This window comes from Liolophura sinensis, chromosome 12, assembly GCF_032854445.1.
Source record: "Liolophura sinensis isolate JHLJ2023 chromosome 12, CUHK_Ljap_v2, whole genome shotgun sequence".
NCBI lineage: Eukaryota > Metazoa > Mollusca > Polyplacophora > Chitonida > Chitonidae > Liolophura > Liolophura sinensis.
Window position 1 is genome coordinate 17,516,852 of NC_088306.1, and position 17,112 is coordinate 17,533,963.

Genomic DNA, 17,112 nt, shown 5'->3' on the forward strand with positions numbered 1-17,112 from the left:
CATGCACTGGCCTTTATATGCTTCTAGAAATCAAATTTTACATGCAAGACTGTAGGTAAAATACAGAATAATGACTACATTAATGGCCAAATTCATCAGTGTTACCATACTATGATTACCTATATGATGTATTTTGATTTATTTATTTATTTACTTCACTGATGTTTTACGCCGTATTGAAGAATATTTCACTTATATGACAGCAGCCAGCATTATGGTGGAAGAAAACGGAGCAGTGCCTGAGAGAAACCACGTCCATCTGCAGGTTGCTGGAAGACCTTCCCGCTATAAATATTTACGATTACCAGGATATAATACATAGAAAAAGTGCAGGAATTAAGACTGTGTGCCTCTACTGGCACATAGCGTGTGAAGGCTGTGCGATCCGCAGGATGCTGTCAGACCTGCCCATGTGCCATTGGTGAGCAAGCCAGAATGTGTTATTTCTTCAAGAACTCACCGCCAGCGCAGTGTACGCCCCACTGTCTCTACTGTTGGCGTTTGCTCCAGCAGCCAGGAGAAGCGATACAATCTCACTCAGGCCATAGAAACTGGCATCATGGAGAGCAGTGGAACCTGTAATCAGGGGAGACAACTAAATAGCATGCCAGACTTCATTTCAATATATACAAATATATCCACGTGCTGTATTTTACCTAATATTTCATTCATGATTAAGCTATATATTTTGCCTGAAAGTTCTGCTGATTTAGAAAGGTGTTTTTAGGTTTATTTGGAAAGTAGAATGTTATTGTTTTGAAAAAAGAAATCTAATTTTCACCACGCACATTTTACAGCAAATTTCCAGACCACACGTATAAATACATTTCCTTTACCAGCATAAAAAATACATATTTGGGGCTTCATTTCCTTGAAAGTCATATAAACAGTACTTGTCTGTGTGAACCTCAGCCTCCATAATTATGAAACTTTATTCAAATGTATAATTAGCATTCAAGGTTTCTTTTTTACATACATACTGAGGCTATTTGTCCAAAAAGACTGATCCAAACAGGAATTTTTTCCAGGCAAATAAGGGTCATAAAATATTATCTTTAGATTCTGAAACACTGACCTTTCCAATATCATCCTACCTTCCAAAAAACTGAAAAAATATCTTTCTAAGATGAACAGAGCTTTTGAAATTTGATTAAATAAGTAACTTTGTCATTTGCAAAATGTTAGGTCAGATGCAAAATATTCAGAATTTGTGAAAAGATTTCTTCTACACACATAACTTTTTTCAGTTGCTCAAGCTGAGTACCCTTGTACCGGTCATAAATATTGTTTAAAATAAAAGCAGATTCTCTAAGCTAGCTTACAACAGAACATGGCTAAGTAAATTACAAACTTTTTTTAAAATTTGTGGCAAACACATGATCAAATTAAATCTGGCTCTAGTAAGACTGCTTTATGGTCTAGTTGTCTATATGGCTCTGGTGAGACAGGTTTATGGTCTAGTTGTCTATTTGGCTCTAGTGAGACTGGTTTATGGTCTAGTTGTCTATATGGCTCTGGTGAGACTGCTTTATGGTCTAGTTGTTTATATGGCTCTGGTGAGACAGGTTTATGGTCTAGTTGTCTATTTGGCTCTAGTGAGACTGGTTTATGGTCTAGTTGTCTATATGGCTCTGGTGAGACTGGTTTATGGTCTGTCTATTTGGCTCTAGTTAGACTGGTTTATGGTCTAGTTGTCTATATGGCTCTGGTGAGACTGGTTTATGGTCTAGTTGTCTATATGGCTCTGGTGAGACTGCTTTATGGTCTAGTTGTCTATATGGCTCTGGTGAGACTGCTTTATGGTCTAGTTGTCTATATGGCTCTGGTGAGACTGCTTTATGGTCTAGTTGTCTATATGGCTCTGGTGAGACTGGTTGATGGTCTAGTTGTCTATATGGCTCTGGTGAGACTGGTTGATGGTCTAGTTGTCTATTTGGCTCTGGTGAGACTGGTTTATGGTCTAGTTGTCTATCTGGCTCCGGTGAGGCTGGTTTATGGTCTAGTTGTCTACATGGTTCTGGTGAGACAGGTTTATGGTCTAGCTGTCTATTTGGCTCTGGTGAGACAGGTTTATGGTCTAGTTGTCTATTTGGCTCTAGTGAGACTGGTTTATGGTATAGCTCTCTATCTGGCTCTAGTGAGACTGGTTTATGGTGTAGATGTCTATATGCCTCTGGTGAGACAGGTTTATGGTCTAGTTGTCTATTTGGCTCTAGTGAGACTGAATTATGGTATAGCTCTCTATCTAGCTCTAGTGAGACTGGTTTATGGTCTAGATGTCTATATGGCTCTGGTGAGACTGGTTTATGGTCTAGTTCTCTATTTGGCTCTAGTGAGACTGGTTTATGGTCTAGATGTCTATATGGCTCTGGTGAGACAGGTTTATGGTCTAGTTGTCTATTTGGCTCTAGTGAGACTGGTTTATGGTATAGCTCTCTATCTAGCTCTAGTGAGACTGGTTTATGGTATAGCTCTCTATCTAGCTCTAGTGAGACTGGTTTATGGTATAGCTCTCTATCTGGCTCTAGTGAGACTGGTTTATGGTATAGCTCTCTATCTGGCTCTAGTGAGACTGGTTTATGGTATAGCTCTCTATCTAGCTCTAGTGAGACTGGTTTATGGTATAGCTCTCTATTTGGCTCTAGTGAGACTGGTTTATGGTCTAGTTGTCTATTTGGCTCTAGTGAGACTGGTTTATGGTATAGCTCTCTATCTGGCTCTAGTGAGACTGGTTTATGGTATAGCTCTCTATCTAGCTCTAGTGAGACAGGTGAGACTAGTCATACCATCAGCATTCTTCTTGTTAACATCAGGGTGATTGACTGAATTCAGAATCTCCTGTGTGATCTGAACATTACCTGAAAATAATAGAAAAGGACACCGTTGAAAGGAGGAGAAAAAAATACATAATTATTTATTTGATTGCTTTTAATGTGATACTCAAGAGTTTTCATTCAGTTTTATGACATAGGTGGTGGAAATTGGAGTGTCCTAGGGAAGCCAGACTCATCTTTGGCAAGGTGAGGACACACTAACAGACAAAAACAGAATAAAAACAAACACAGATGCAGATAAAATGATAAGATCAGCTGAAACAGAATGGGTGAAATTGGAGAAAAAAACATCTGGGGCCAGTTTCATGAAGCATGCTTCGAGTTGCCCTTAGCTGAGTGCACTGTATATCTCTACAACATGCATTCCCATGGTAGATTAACTTAGCTAAGTGAGCTTCATGAAACCGACCCCAGATTCAGTGTAAGATCAAGATTACTTGATGAAAAATTCTGACTTGTTTTCCAACATATAAATGTCTCACAGCCATGCACCACAGCATTTCTTTTGGCACGTAACACTGCTTTGTGTTTTTCTGAAATATGTAAAACGTTTGCTTTGTTATTATTTACTTATAATTCACCTACAACCATCACCTTCTTAGATACTTGTACTTCCTCGGGATAGATCAAGCCCTTTGTGACTTTATTCCTGCAATGCTTTACTTTCTGTAAACATATTTTACGAATTCTACTTATGGTGAATAAATACAAAAAAAAAAAAACAACTGTAAAGTTTATAAAAATTAACGGCAATAAGTGTTTTCCTTTTTGGGGATTTTTTTTGTGCAAAATTTTGTTATGTACAAAATTGAGGAAACATTCTTTGCAAAAAGAATTCATTAATTATTTTTAATATATGAATACCGGGAAAAGGCAAGTGAAAGGTGTGCGGAAAGATAATTTGGTGATGTCAGCAGCAGAGAGCATGCTGGTTTGTTTAATAATGTGATGAACAAGGCAGTAAATGTATATTACCCTCGCCCACGGCTCTGTGAAGAATATTGGTATGACCAAACTTCCTGGCCTGGTGCGGGGGTGGCTGATCGATACAGAACTGTGTCAACTTGTGAGGTAATCCGTGGTCATTCTCCTTGTAACGCTGAATCAGCTCATCCAGACCTGCTCAAACAACCAAAAATAACAAACCATATGTTCAAGTGGCCCAAATCTGATATGACACTTGAGTATGCACAAAGTATGTCAGGATTGTGAAATGTGCGGCCAAAAATTGCAGTTGTTGAATCCTTCAGAGGAAAACAAAAGGAAAGCCAAAAAAATTTTCATGCACGCTATATCAATTGACATTTTCTATAACAATTTACATTTAATTTCCGACACATAAATTATTGAAAATAACAAATAATATCTCAAGACCAGCGAAAATACTGGCTCCAGATAAACTCAAACCCATGACTTAACGGTGTCAAGCTAGTTTTCTCTGGTCTCAAGACAGTTATTTCAGTGTCCGAAATTCAATGTACACTGACGTATTCTCTGATGATGAGGGAATTTTCCACATGTATATCCAGAGGCAGTCTTCAAAAACCCATGCGGTTTGAAGCCATCAAAACAGGACAAAAAGTATGATTCAGCTTGGAAACGCTGATTGTACTGTATAGTACAACAACTACAACTTGATACATGAATTTCCCAAGCCTTTGAGACAATAATCACAACAAAGGTGCATGTCTGTCCTACCTGTTTAAAAGGAGACCAAAATTGTGATTTAAGTTGTAATTGCTTATACAGTACCTGCACATACCTGTGTTGGTTTTGCACTATGTTTGTAGGTAGATTTTATGACTTTAGTGAGAAAAACCTAACAAAGCAAGGGCAAGTTTATTATTGGTAAAACAAAGAGAAAATAAAAAAAAACCATATTGCCCTATCTGGCTGTACGTAGGAAGGTCTGTCAGCAACCTGTGGATGGTAGTGGGCTTCCCTGGGCTCTACCCGGTTTCCTCCCACCATAATGCTGGCAGCTGTCGTATACATGTAAGTTAAATATTCTTAAATACAGTGTAAGACACCGATCAAGAAAAAATATTGTTTTAGTAAGATGAAATGTTGAACATACTCTTAATGATCTTTACGACTGGTCAGTGTAATGTGTAAGTGTTCAATCAATCAGTCAGTCAGTGTAATTAGATGGTGGGCAACAATTATTTCAGTCAACTCAGCTTTACACTAAAACTGGGCCAGTACAGGGAAGTCCCAACTAAGCACTAGTCTCACCAGAATGATTTAGACTTATCAAGTGCCTGGATAACTCTATATAAACTCTTAGTGTATAAACCCTCTGGTATACATCAGGCAGGGAATACTTAGATGCCAGTATGTAATTCAGTTTTAGTTTTGAAATTAGTTTTGAAAGAAGAGACGATAAAGTCCAAAGAAAGTCTTTAGGTATTTTTTTTTTTTCAAAAGAAGACATAAAAAAAAAGAACGACTGCTCATTCCCATCAAACATGTTTTAACATAAAAACTACAGTGATGGAAAAGTTCAGGTATCAAATACAATAGTCCCCAAAAGTCAAGATCAATCAAATTTAACACTACCTTAACGTGAACATAAAGTCTGTCACTATATATACATACAAAATGACATACGACACAGTTATCACAGAAAAATATGTGAAAAATTTGATAAAATTTTGAAAGCCAAGAAGATGAAGTTCTGCAATGGGATATGGCACTGACGGACAATTCACTCTGAGTAGCCATATTGTGGAAGCCCTTATGAACTTGGCCAATCACTAGCCCTGCAAGGGTCACATGATAATTGTCTGTCACGTCAAAAAACCTTTTTGCTCTCGATTGTCAGTGTGGTTTCTTATAGAGGATAGACGATATGGATGCAATAAATTGGATTTTGCGGTTGGGTTAAGTGTTAAACTGATGCATTTTGAACTATACTTTTATGAGCAGGGAACTGAGCACAACTGCCCGTGCCACAATGCTCACATGTTGGGCAGGATACTGTAGTAGCTTGTCAGGGTGAGCTGGTAAGAAAACTGCCTTGGGAGAATCATTGCTTGAAGAAAAATATTGTGACTTTACATTAGTTTCCTTAGCAAAGTCAGATTTAGTACGAAAATATCTTCCAGTAATCTCAATGAAAGGGTCTTATGTCAATCAGAAGGACCTGCTATGTTCGGTAAATTCCCTGAAGTCGGTACAACCAGCTATGCCAAATGCTTTCACACTAATGCAGGACAAGGACAAGTCAGACCGCTAAAACATGATGCTTGTGTCTACGAAAATCGAACTGACCACGCGCTAAACTAAAAAAAGCATTGGCCCTTTGAACATGGAACAGAGCTGATATACTTTGGGTATCACGTGTTTTTGTTTTTGTGTTTTTGTTTGTATTTTCTCACTGTCTCAATGTTTAATACTGATTGTACGGGAGAGCTCCTAGGTTTTGTGATGTCACCCTAGAACACGGCAAAATGGAGTCACCAAATAAGTGGCTAGGCACTGACTACTGTTTAGAATTTATTTTCTTGACAAGCAGTGTAGAATTTTCATAATATTTTTAGAACATTTCTGGAATACTGATCTATTAAGTAATTCAGCTTTAGTGGCAAACTTTAACCTTGCTCCCAGGAAACTGGGCAAAGTTAAAACTATTTCTTTTCACCCCATAGTTCTTTCAAAATATTGATCACAGAGGCAGTTTAAGCGGTTAGGGTAGTTTTTAAATCCTTTTCGAAATAATCATGATCCTGCTTTTGTGGGTTAAATACACATGCACAGTGGCAAACAAAACAGATCATGAGCTGCCGAATACAGATACTGTCAGGTACCACGGCTTTCTAACTGCACTTCACACATGTCCATGCAAACACACAATACTGGCTAGACTATGGCCAATCCTGGATCAGATTCCTAGAAAAGCAAATAGTGTGTCGAGCACTTTTAACCAGGACTGATTATACATGGGCAAAGGATCTTGACACATTCCAAATTCTGAATATCATGAATAATTACAGGGAAGTAATAATTACATAACGTGAACATTTCTGTGAAAATGGTCGCATACATGTTGTATATCAAAACAAATGGGACGTAATATAATCAGAACTTCATGTACCACTGGGTTATAAATGTAGACCGGCATGTACATTGTTTTAAAGGTAGACATTTCATCTTCAAATATCAAGCATATTTTTTGCCATTTTTTCCAAAATCATTACTTTACTACACCACTTTATTCATCAATGATAATTGACACTGTCAATATCCAAAACTTTCCCTGGAACACAGTCATGGTAAACAATCATGTTGGTGACATAATCAGATTATAATGGCATACCTTTCAAGCCCTACACTTGTGTCATTATTTATTTAATTAGTTTAATGGTGTTTTACGGCCTACTCAAGAATATTTTGCTTACAGAACAGCAGCCAGCAGTATGGGGGAGGAAAACGGGCAGAGCAGTGGGGAAACCCACGACCATCCGCAGGTTGCTCCACTTATGTAACACTTGTATAGACGAGAGCACTGAAACAACTAGTTCTCATATGATTCCCATCCAAGTAAAATGAGACACCGTAAAAAGAAACGATTCTTACTTTTAACAAAGATTCTATCTCACTTTCTAACAAAAGTCTTAATCATACATCCTATCAACATATTTTACTCACTTTAAAGCCTGATTCTTACTTTCTGGCCAAATTTTATATTGACTTTCTGGCAAAGATTCTAACCGTCACTTTCCAGGAAGATTAGCGATCACTTACAACCAAAAATTCTACTTGTCTTCTCAGATTTTTACTAGCTTTCTGGTGTGATTTTAGAATGATTTTCAGCCACTTTCTAACAAGATCTGCAGTAACTTAAAAGCAAGATTTCTATTCATCTTCTATATAACAAGGCTCTATCAACTTTCAACTCAGACATTACTTACACTGCACTTTCTGGCAAGACTTTCACTAAAATACTCTAATATTAGATCCTTTCTGGGCAATATTCTTATTCATTTACAACTATTAGATTCCTTTTCTATTCCTACCAAACTTCTCACTTTCCACCATTATATATTTATTTATTTATTTATTTGATTGGTGATTAACACCGTACTCAAGAATACTTCACTTGTATGATGCCAGCCAGCATTATGGTGGGAGGACACCAGGAAGAGCCCCGAGGAAACCCACAACCATCCACAAGTTGCAAGACGTTCTCATGTGCGCCCAGAGAAGTAGCCAGCGTGCACTGGACTTGAACTCACAGTGACCACACTGGCGAGGGGATCCTTGGTCAAAGGCACTGCCCTGGCACGCTAACCACCTCAGTGAAACAGGCTCCATAGATTCACCCAGAACTTCAAATCAGGCTGTCTCAATCCCAACTTTCTCCTATTTTCCATATCTCTTTCATGTTAATTTTGTCAAAATAGGGCATCTAAAAGACTCTGAGACACCTGTCTAGCTAAGCCTATGGCCCTCTTCAACCTTATACAAGTCTACAGCAAAAGGTTGTCATGGATTTTTAAGGAAGTTTTTTACTCACATGATAGCACAGATTCTGTCTAGCTTTCTAACCACATTCTACTAGCTTTCTACCTGAATTTACACGTATTTTCACGAGATTTTTTCAGTGTAATTTTCGCCCTATTTCCTAGCAAGATATTTACTCATTTTCTAGACAGGCTTTCACTCTCTAGAAAGATTTTTTACTCACTTTCTGGAGTTAAGAATTTTTCACCTGCATGAGGTGGGTCAGATTTATGGTTAGAAAAAATGGAAGAGAGCTTGTAATCTTTATTTAGTTTGTGGAACATTTGATGTACTCAAACTTTCTCAGCATTCTTTCTAAAATCTGGTTCTGGTCCATATGGTGAACAACTGCTTGTTGAGTTGGCCTTTACATGTACATGTGTTCACATTCAAAGCTCGATTCAATGTCAACAACACCCACCACTTGTGTAGTGTCAGCAATAAATCACCTCTGTTTGTCATGTGAGAACCAGGCTTAAGGTGTAAGGGGTTTAAAGACAAGGCTCAGCCAGCTGTCAGGTGTCATTCACCTGATTCTTAAAGTGCTATGCCACTGATATACGTTATGAACACAGTCAGAAACAACTCATGTGGGGAAAACACATGATGAAGAGGGAGCAAATGGAACAGGTTCAAGTGATTCACTTCCCGGGCCACTTACAGGTCTCTCTAATACTGATGAAAAATGTTGCAAATATGTCCCTAAATCAAAAGCAACACAGTTGAACTTTTCAATAGTATTACATGTAGCTCACAAACTGAATCTTTACAAGCAATGCTTCATAGGAAACACGTCACACACCCAGATCAGAATAAAGCAATCTGCCTTTTAGTAGAACACAAACACAGTCCAACACATCCTAATAAAACGTATGCAGGAATGTGGTGTTCATCATTATCAGTACTAATAAAGTAGCTTTCAATACTTACTTCAAGCCTGCAGAGTGTACCACAAGGTATTCAAATATATATATATATATATATATATATATATATGAAGATAGTTAGAGACTATGCATACAATGTACAATAATCCCATTCACCTTAAGGCTATTTATCACGGGGTTTTTTTCTTTGTTTTTAATAATATGCATGAATAATTATCGGCAGGTGAAATACAGGTCTATAAATCGGTGTACACGCATATATTATCTCTCGAGCTAAGTTATCTCTACTAAAGGAAATTAAAATGAGAGTTAAGTAAGGTTTGGAAAAAAAAAAGAATGAATGATTTACAAACAAGCTCTGCGCAGTGGAATAAGTAAATATATGGTATGCTACGGTCTAAATGAACCTGGACTACTGAACAGTGTCTTGTTCAGAATAAATACATGTACAGTACATAATTTTACTGAAAAATACATTGTAGCAATTATAGCCAACAAATTACTTGATTACATCACAATCAGCCATCTGCTGCATCAATGAATAGGAGAATTTCGAGTTTGAACTCTTTTGCTGTTGCAAATCGCATTGGTGAGAGACTCCTGGGCAGTTAGAACAAGGAAACGGGACTGGTTTTCACGGTGTCAGTATAATGTGACTTGGTGGAGTGTCATGCCTAGTGTCTTCGACATGATACTTCACCTGCGGCAGTGCTTGGTGGCATGGACTCATCCTGCCACAAGAAGAAACAATATATGTTTTACGCCGTACTCAAGAATATTTCACTTATATGACGGCGGCCAGCATTATAGTGGGAGGAAACCAGGCACAGCCAGGGGGAAACCCACGACCATCCGCAGGTTGTTGGCAGACCTTCCTACTTACGACTGGAGAGGAAGCCAGCATGAGCTGGACTTGAACTCACAGTGACCGCATTGGTGAGAGGCTCCTGGGTCATTACGCTGCGCCAGCGTGCTAACCGACTGAGCCATGGAGGACCCCTCCCTCTCAACCTTCAGCGTGCATACGCACAACTACAGCACTCACCATGTATCACTGGTCCTTGATCTATCCTGTAGTGACCTTCACATTGGTTCTGAATGACAAAGTGATAAGGTTCCCTGTTGTACATCAGAGAAAGGACGAAGTCCTTCGGTGACGCAGTGCTCTCCCTTACCAGAAACAGCCCATCTATGTTACCATGGTCAGCTATGCCTGAAAAGAAAAATAAGACTGAATTTATGAACTTAATTTCCTGAATTTTCATCCATTTTTGACAAATGCTTTAGCTATAACATATGTACAATCATCTGCTCTATGGCTGATAACACATTTACTTGAGAAGACATTAAATATTACTCTCTGATTAGTCAATCAATATCATTGTTATCAAGTTGGATTTATTTATTTATTTATTTGATTGGTGTTTTATGCTATACTCAAGAATATTTCACTTATACGACGGCGACCAGCATTATGGTGGGAGGAAACTGGGCCGAGCCAGGGGGAAATCCACGACCATCCGCAGGTTCCTGACAGGCCTTCGCACGTACGGTGGGAGAGGAAGCCAGATTGAGCTGGACTTGAACTCACAGCGACCGCATTGGTGAGAGACTCCTCGGTCATTATGCCGCACTAGTGCGCTTACCAAATGAGCGACTGATGCCCCCTTATGGATGGTATTTTATTGATGGATATTTAATGTATAGTCTCACAGTTTTGAATTTTAGCCCAAGTTATGGGAATCAAACTGATGACCATATTACAAAGCTGTTTTTAACACTGTAATCATAAATCTTATGTAACTATAGGTAAATCCACAGAATTCTATTGAGACAAAAACCTGTCCTGCAAAACAGTGGAATGTAAGTTTAAGTATAAATGCAGTGATATCACTATCACTGTCACACCAGATATGAGGCACCACCCATTCATTTAATACCAATCTGGCCTAATGCAGTCAGGTGGACATAATACAGCCGCATAAAGACCAAGGTGGTTAATGTTCCAGCATAGCAAGAGCCTCTCACCAATATGGTCACGGTGGGTACGTGGGAATGTCAACAACCTGTGGATGGTTGTGGTTTCTGCCTAGGCTCTGCTCGGTTTCCTCCAGAGTAATGCTGGCCGCCGTCGTAGAAGTGAAATATTCTTGGTTATGACAAAAAAACACCAATTAAATACCTAAATAAATACAGCCACAAAACAATGCCTTACTAAAATGCCATGTCAATTAAGACAATGGATATGACTACATTACAGTACATACATGTGGGCATTGGTCTGTCAGTGCTTTAAACCCTCATTCTATTCTCTTTATACCACACATACCACTTTCCATTATTTTTTTTCATTTGACTTAGCTACAGTATTTAAGTGCTATGAAAATATACTGATTCCAGTCAGTTACAGTTTCATATCATAAAAATACAACATTTCAGATAAGAGACAGATAGGAATGTTCAATGTCACTTTGTCTTTCAAAGCTACAACATGTGAGGTGAGTGTTCAAACCTTCACAAGGGTTTTGTTGATTCTCCTGTTCACTGCTGTGGGGAAAATAAGCAGTTTAGGTATTACCTTCTTTGATCAATCAACAAGTATCGTCGACAGCTTATTGTCACAATGGCATTTAAACACAGTGACAGGAGGGAACAGTGATTTCCTTTGCCATTCAAGGCAGTCACTTCATGCTTCAGTTATTAATTCAGCGAGATAAATAATCTCCTACCAAATAAATGTCAAAATATAAAGCATGTAGGTAGTACATTTAAGCTGGGATTAAGACAGACGTGTCTTAATTCCATGTTGTTGAATATACAGCTGTAAAAGAGGTCCTAAACATTTCACTTTTTGTGGGTTTTTTTAAATTATATTTTATTTTATCTCTTTTTGGAGTAATGCTTAATTCCAGCATTAGTGTCCTTATGTGACAGGTACTTTTTTGTTCACCTTTATGGCCAAATAGGATCTGTTTTCAGCGGGTACTAACCTTGACGTAAAATAGTCTCTGCCGTTTCTCGTGAGATTTTGCCATGGTACCAAGACACTTGGGCTTCCGCAATCTCCTCTTTCTCACGGTCCTGCCGTAAAAGTTCTCTAAGTGATGAACGTGACAGTTGTTCGCACAGCCTGGGCACTGTTTCGTCTTGATCATCCATTGTCATTAAAATATATCTTTCAAAAAACCTAAATTAAACGCATTGTTATCATCGTTAGTTACCCTACGATATCTTGCAACTTCACTTCCTGGACCAGCCAAGGTGCAGCATCAACTCTGACCTCGCACATAAGGTCAAGGTCATCGTATCCTCGCGCTCAATTTTGTCTTATTATTTTGTTATTTTTTGTCGGAAAGTTCCAGTTGCTTTTGGAAATTTTTATATTGTAATTTAATTGCTTCTAGGGAATGAAGTACGAATAATATTTTAACAAATCAAAATTCGTGAAGTTTTCAACTAGGAACAAGATGGCGGATGAAAACGAAGACCGTGAAAACGCGACAAAACCAGACAAAATGTTTACCCTGAAGAAATGGAATTTGGTTGCAATGTGGAGTTGGGATGTTGAGTGTGACACGTGTGCTATCTGCAGAGTACAAGTAATGGGTCAGTAGAGGTTTTATTGTCTTAAAATCTTAGGATGAAAACCACTGTTACTTTACCGCAACAACAACAACATAACATTAATCAGGAGAAAACTGGAACCAATTTAGGGGCCTGTTTTTTCAGACTAATGACGTCATTGGGGAAAGTAAATGAGGCAGTTGTAAAGACTATCGTGTCTGCAGGGTGCCTTTCAGAATGACCCGACATAGTTCGGGGCTTAAAATAACCAGGCACCACTTGTGACTAGTTCAAAAGGCATTTTTGCGGAAGAAAATTACGCTGTGTTCACCGTGGTGACTTTGCACTTTTGCAGGGGGGTGGTTGTTACACATCTGTTATGAGTTATATAGTTATGGAGTGGTTGGTGATTGGGTAAATGGCAAACTACGAACCAAATTATCCAAATGCGCAAGATCAGACACCAGAGTTTTCTTAGTTTCGTGCCACAGTTAAATTATATGGAAATTATAAAGACTTGGAATGAGAAATCCTGAAAGCAGAAGAAAGATGTGAAATGATCATGAGGTTAATATTGGCCTTGGTTTACATCACAATATCTTTTTTTTTTTGGATAAAATGGAGAAGGGAGTCAAACACAAATTTTTGTTTAAATTATTATACCAAACCTGATGGACTCCCTGACCTGTGGAAACAAAACTACTTGTTTAACAACAAGGTCAAGAAGTTCTGGTAGTTTCAATCAACTGTTATCTTTTTTATTTATTCATTAACAGGGATTGTGAGCTAATCTCAGTTCAGGAGTTTTATATTTTTCTCTGAACGTACTCCACCCAGTGGAACCAGATTTCAATGCCTGATAAATTTAGTTTTCATTTAGGCCCACTTCAGATGCTATGTATGACTTCACAGTCTGCAGGAAATTGTCAGAACACAAAAATTTAGTTGACTAATTTCATGATTGTATCTGCTAATTTTTACGAGAGGTTTTAGTAGATATGATTGGCACAACTCAGATGTCATTAAATTTATAATATTAAATTCTGTTAATTCATGTGTACTACATAAGTATATTTTTTATGCTACAATGAAAAATGGCTTCTGAAACAAAGCATTTGGTCACTTGAAATTTTTAGTCCATGGACCACTAAATTTGTCCCAAAATTGACGCCAATGGTGCTGTTTCAATTTTGGTGCATGTTTATTTATACATCTGCAGTTTTTGCTCAGATGATTATGTTTACTGAAGTGTTGAATTTAAATTACATCAGTTTGTAATGATCCTTTTAAATGTACGAAAAGGAGTATAAGGATGATTGATGACAAAGATATGAGGAATTTTGCTTACATAGCTTTTTTGTTTGGTGTAATGCTAACTACCCAGTGAAAAACAGCCCTACCCAAAAGTGTTACCCAAAATCTATATTTATTTTATTGAGTTGAACAGATGGCAATTCAGAAGTAATAATCTGAACAATTTTCACATTTAATGCCCATAAAATGTGTATTTCAGGGTGAAAAAAATCACAGCCAACCTACCAACCCAAAATTTACAAATTCAGCTTATTACCATGAACAAACAGCTTTGCGATTTTGACCCTATCCTTGGCATACCCTTTGCATACCCTTTGCATATTTTTTCACTGGGACATGTTTATGGTCATGATGTAAACATTTATACATTGAAAATAAATAATTTGACAGTACAAGCGATCCACACAGGCTTACTGCAAGGAGAGGTCATGCTTAGATGAGTTGTCATGACGTAAGTGTTGTGGTGTCTGTAAACACTTACCTAGCAGGGAACGATCCTGTGTTTCACACTGTGTACGTGTGCATTTTGCATGATATATACTTAACACATCCCAACTCCATTGCTTTATCAATTTCCTTGTATTAATTTCAGATGCCTGTTTGAGATGTCAGTCAGAAAATAAGCAGGATGACTGTGTCGGTAGGTACTTCTATATTAACTGTATAATAGAGTGTGTGTGGGTGGGTGGGTGTGGTTCATGGTTAAAAAAAAAAACAGATAAAATTCATAAACTGTATGTGAGGAAAAATTTTGGCCGTGAATAAGTTATTTGTTTACCCTGGTTTTGAGAGTGGTCTTAACAGAGTGTTTTGATTTTTTAAAAAAAAAATTATTTCTCATTTCTTTTTTGGAAGGTAAAACAATATCCTGGAGGAAAATTTTTTTTTTTTTTTTTTTGACAAATTTAAGGCAAATACTGTAGTTTTGATTATTTCATCTGTGACTTTATGTCAGGAGGGTTTGTCAGGTAACCTGGTTCATGAGAGAAAGTAATTGCTAACTTTTATGACTTTAGACTGGGCATGTATGACAGTGCATGTAAAGTGTATTTGCAAGTTGCTTTGGTCCCCTTCATGAAATAATCGTTTAATCTATTTTTCTAACCAAATAAATATGGTAGAGTGATGATGTAAAATTATGGTGGTTTCCTCCAGAATAAACTGTTTGGGCACATTTCAGGGAAAAGATACATGTATTGGGTACATTGTAACTATTAAGAACAGTTCCTACCAGGCTAGCAGTTCTCTAGAGTGGCAAGCCAGTGGCACACAGCTAGTCTCCCAGTGGTTTACATGTGATGCACTTGTAGTTCACCATGCTCGCAGACATCAGCATTTTATGTAAATGTGCTTACTTACATTCAGTCAATGAAGATTTAATAGTAAGTGACTCTATCGCATGTGAATGCCAGAAGCCTGCTGAAGGTGTGCTTATGGAGAGCTTTGAGTCCATGGCCCGATTCAGATATTATCTGTAGCCACCTATGGTCTGTTAGTGGGCTAAGGGTTATTTAGCTGACTAAAGCAGGCTACGAAAGAAAGAAAAGACGACTAAATGATAAAGTTACAGAAAGTCGAAGCCAAACAACAATAGATGAGTTTTGGTGATTTGTGAGATTTAAAAAATCTTCATTTGCGGATGGAAGCAAATTTAGTCCTGTTTTTCTCCAATCAATAAATGGACTTTCAAAAATGGTACGGGTAAGTTTGTTTCCTAGCCACCTTCGGACGTTGACTAAGGGTTTGGGCTATCTATCAAAATTTAGGACAAAAAGCTACAGTGAATAGCCAGTTATTTTCTTTGTGAAACGCCTTAGAGAAAACAGCTGTTCAGCTACCTGAGCTAGGTGTCTAAACTTTAGACTTCTGGTGGAACAGGCCTCCCTTGTGCTGTCCCTTTTTCTGCACAATGATTGCTTTGGTCTGTGTCAGATTGGACATTTATATTACTTTCAATACATTATAAGGGATTCATTAGAAGGTTGTTACCAACTATTGTGAAGTACTTAATTTTGGCGTGGAAGCATCCCACATCTGAAGAAAATGTATCAGGTAGCCACCTACTTTGATCAGTGCTCCTATTTTAATTATTTTGCTTTTTTATCGAGTAGCTGGCTATTTTTCTACTGTAGCCGTCTGATGAAAAAGATAATAAAATCCCTGCATCACCAGTTTGCCAGCGAATCATGGATTACTTTCTCAGAAAGTTTGTGGATCAGTTTTTCTTAAGTTTTGTTTGTGAACGACTTTGCCTGAAAGTTATGGTATTGTAATCTAGGCATCGTCTTTTACAAACGAAGTTATGGGAAATGTGACTTATGAAATTTTGTGACAGTGGCCGAATTAATGACAAAGGCAGGAATGAACATTACACTAATCAGCTTTGGTCTGAATTACTTTAGGTGGGAAAGTCCCTTAAGAGTCATTGATTCTGCACTTGTACCAGTTATGTAAAACTTACATTCTGACTTTGTTTCAGTGGTGTGGGGGAGGTGTAACCATTCCTTTCACAACTGCTGTATGTCTCTATGGGTGAAGCAAAACAACAGGTGCCCACTATGTCAACAAGAGTGGCTGGTGCAAAAGATAGGCAAGTGAGGAGAGCTGGAGAAGGGAACACTGGGTGAATGGATTAAGGAACTCCAGAAGATTTCGAGCGTAAATGTCAGGCCGTGAGCAGATGTTGAAATGTTCAGGGTCCGATTGCACCGGCAGGTGTGGGAAGTAACAAGCTTTATGCTTCATGTAGCTGCCAAATTGTGATAGGAAGAATGTCTTCTGGAAGCCTTATTTGTGATAAGAGCACCAGTCCAGATCCAACTGAGGCTTAAAACAATCAGTCATTCCACCCATCCATCACTGATTGTATTAAAATAGCGTGGGTTATTCATGTACAAAATAAGCGTCCATGAGCTAATCATACAAAGTGTTTATTGTTCAGTATGCAGTGATGTGAGAAACCAACACATGCGAATGATGTTTTCGGTTCAATGGAAAAATATACTTTT

At 38.0% G+C, this 17,112-nt stretch overlaps 2 protein-coding genes across 2 annotated transcripts in view; one reads left to right on the top strand and one right to left on the bottom strand.

Annotated features, from left to right (window-relative positions):
• LOC135479343 (tyrosine-protein kinase HTK16-like) overlaps positions 1-12,467 on the bottom strand; it is a 28,846-nt gene extending 16,379 nt beyond the window's left edge. Inside the window, exons 1-5 of the mRNA XM_064759167.1 lie at positions 12,217-12,467; positions 10,272-10,439; positions 3,810-3,953; positions 2,787-2,858; positions 461-576 (exon numbers count right to left, since the gene is read on the bottom strand). Of these exons, the coding sequence (XP_064615237.1) occupies positions 461-576; positions 2,787-2,858; positions 3,810-3,953; positions 10,272-10,439; positions 12,217-12,391 (675 nt within the window). The 5' untranslated portion in view covers positions 12,392-12,467. The remainder of the gene's footprint in view (positions 1-460; positions 577-2,786; positions 2,859-3,809; positions 3,954-10,271; positions 10,440-12,216) is intronic.
• A 177-nt stretch (positions 12,468-12,644) lies between these two features.
• Positions 12,645-16,821, top strand: LOC135479449 (RING-box protein 2-like). The gene is made up of 3 exons (XM_064759277.1): positions 12,645-12,832; positions 14,697-14,744; positions 16,584-16,821. The coding sequence occupies exons 1-3, from the start codon at positions 12,694-12,696 to the stop codon at positions 16,700-16,702; spliced, it is 306 nt and encodes a 101-aa protein (XP_064615347.1). The 5' UTR covers positions 12,645-12,693; the 3' UTR covers positions 16,703-16,821.
• The last annotated feature ends 291 nt before the right edge of the window (positions 16,822-17,112 follow it).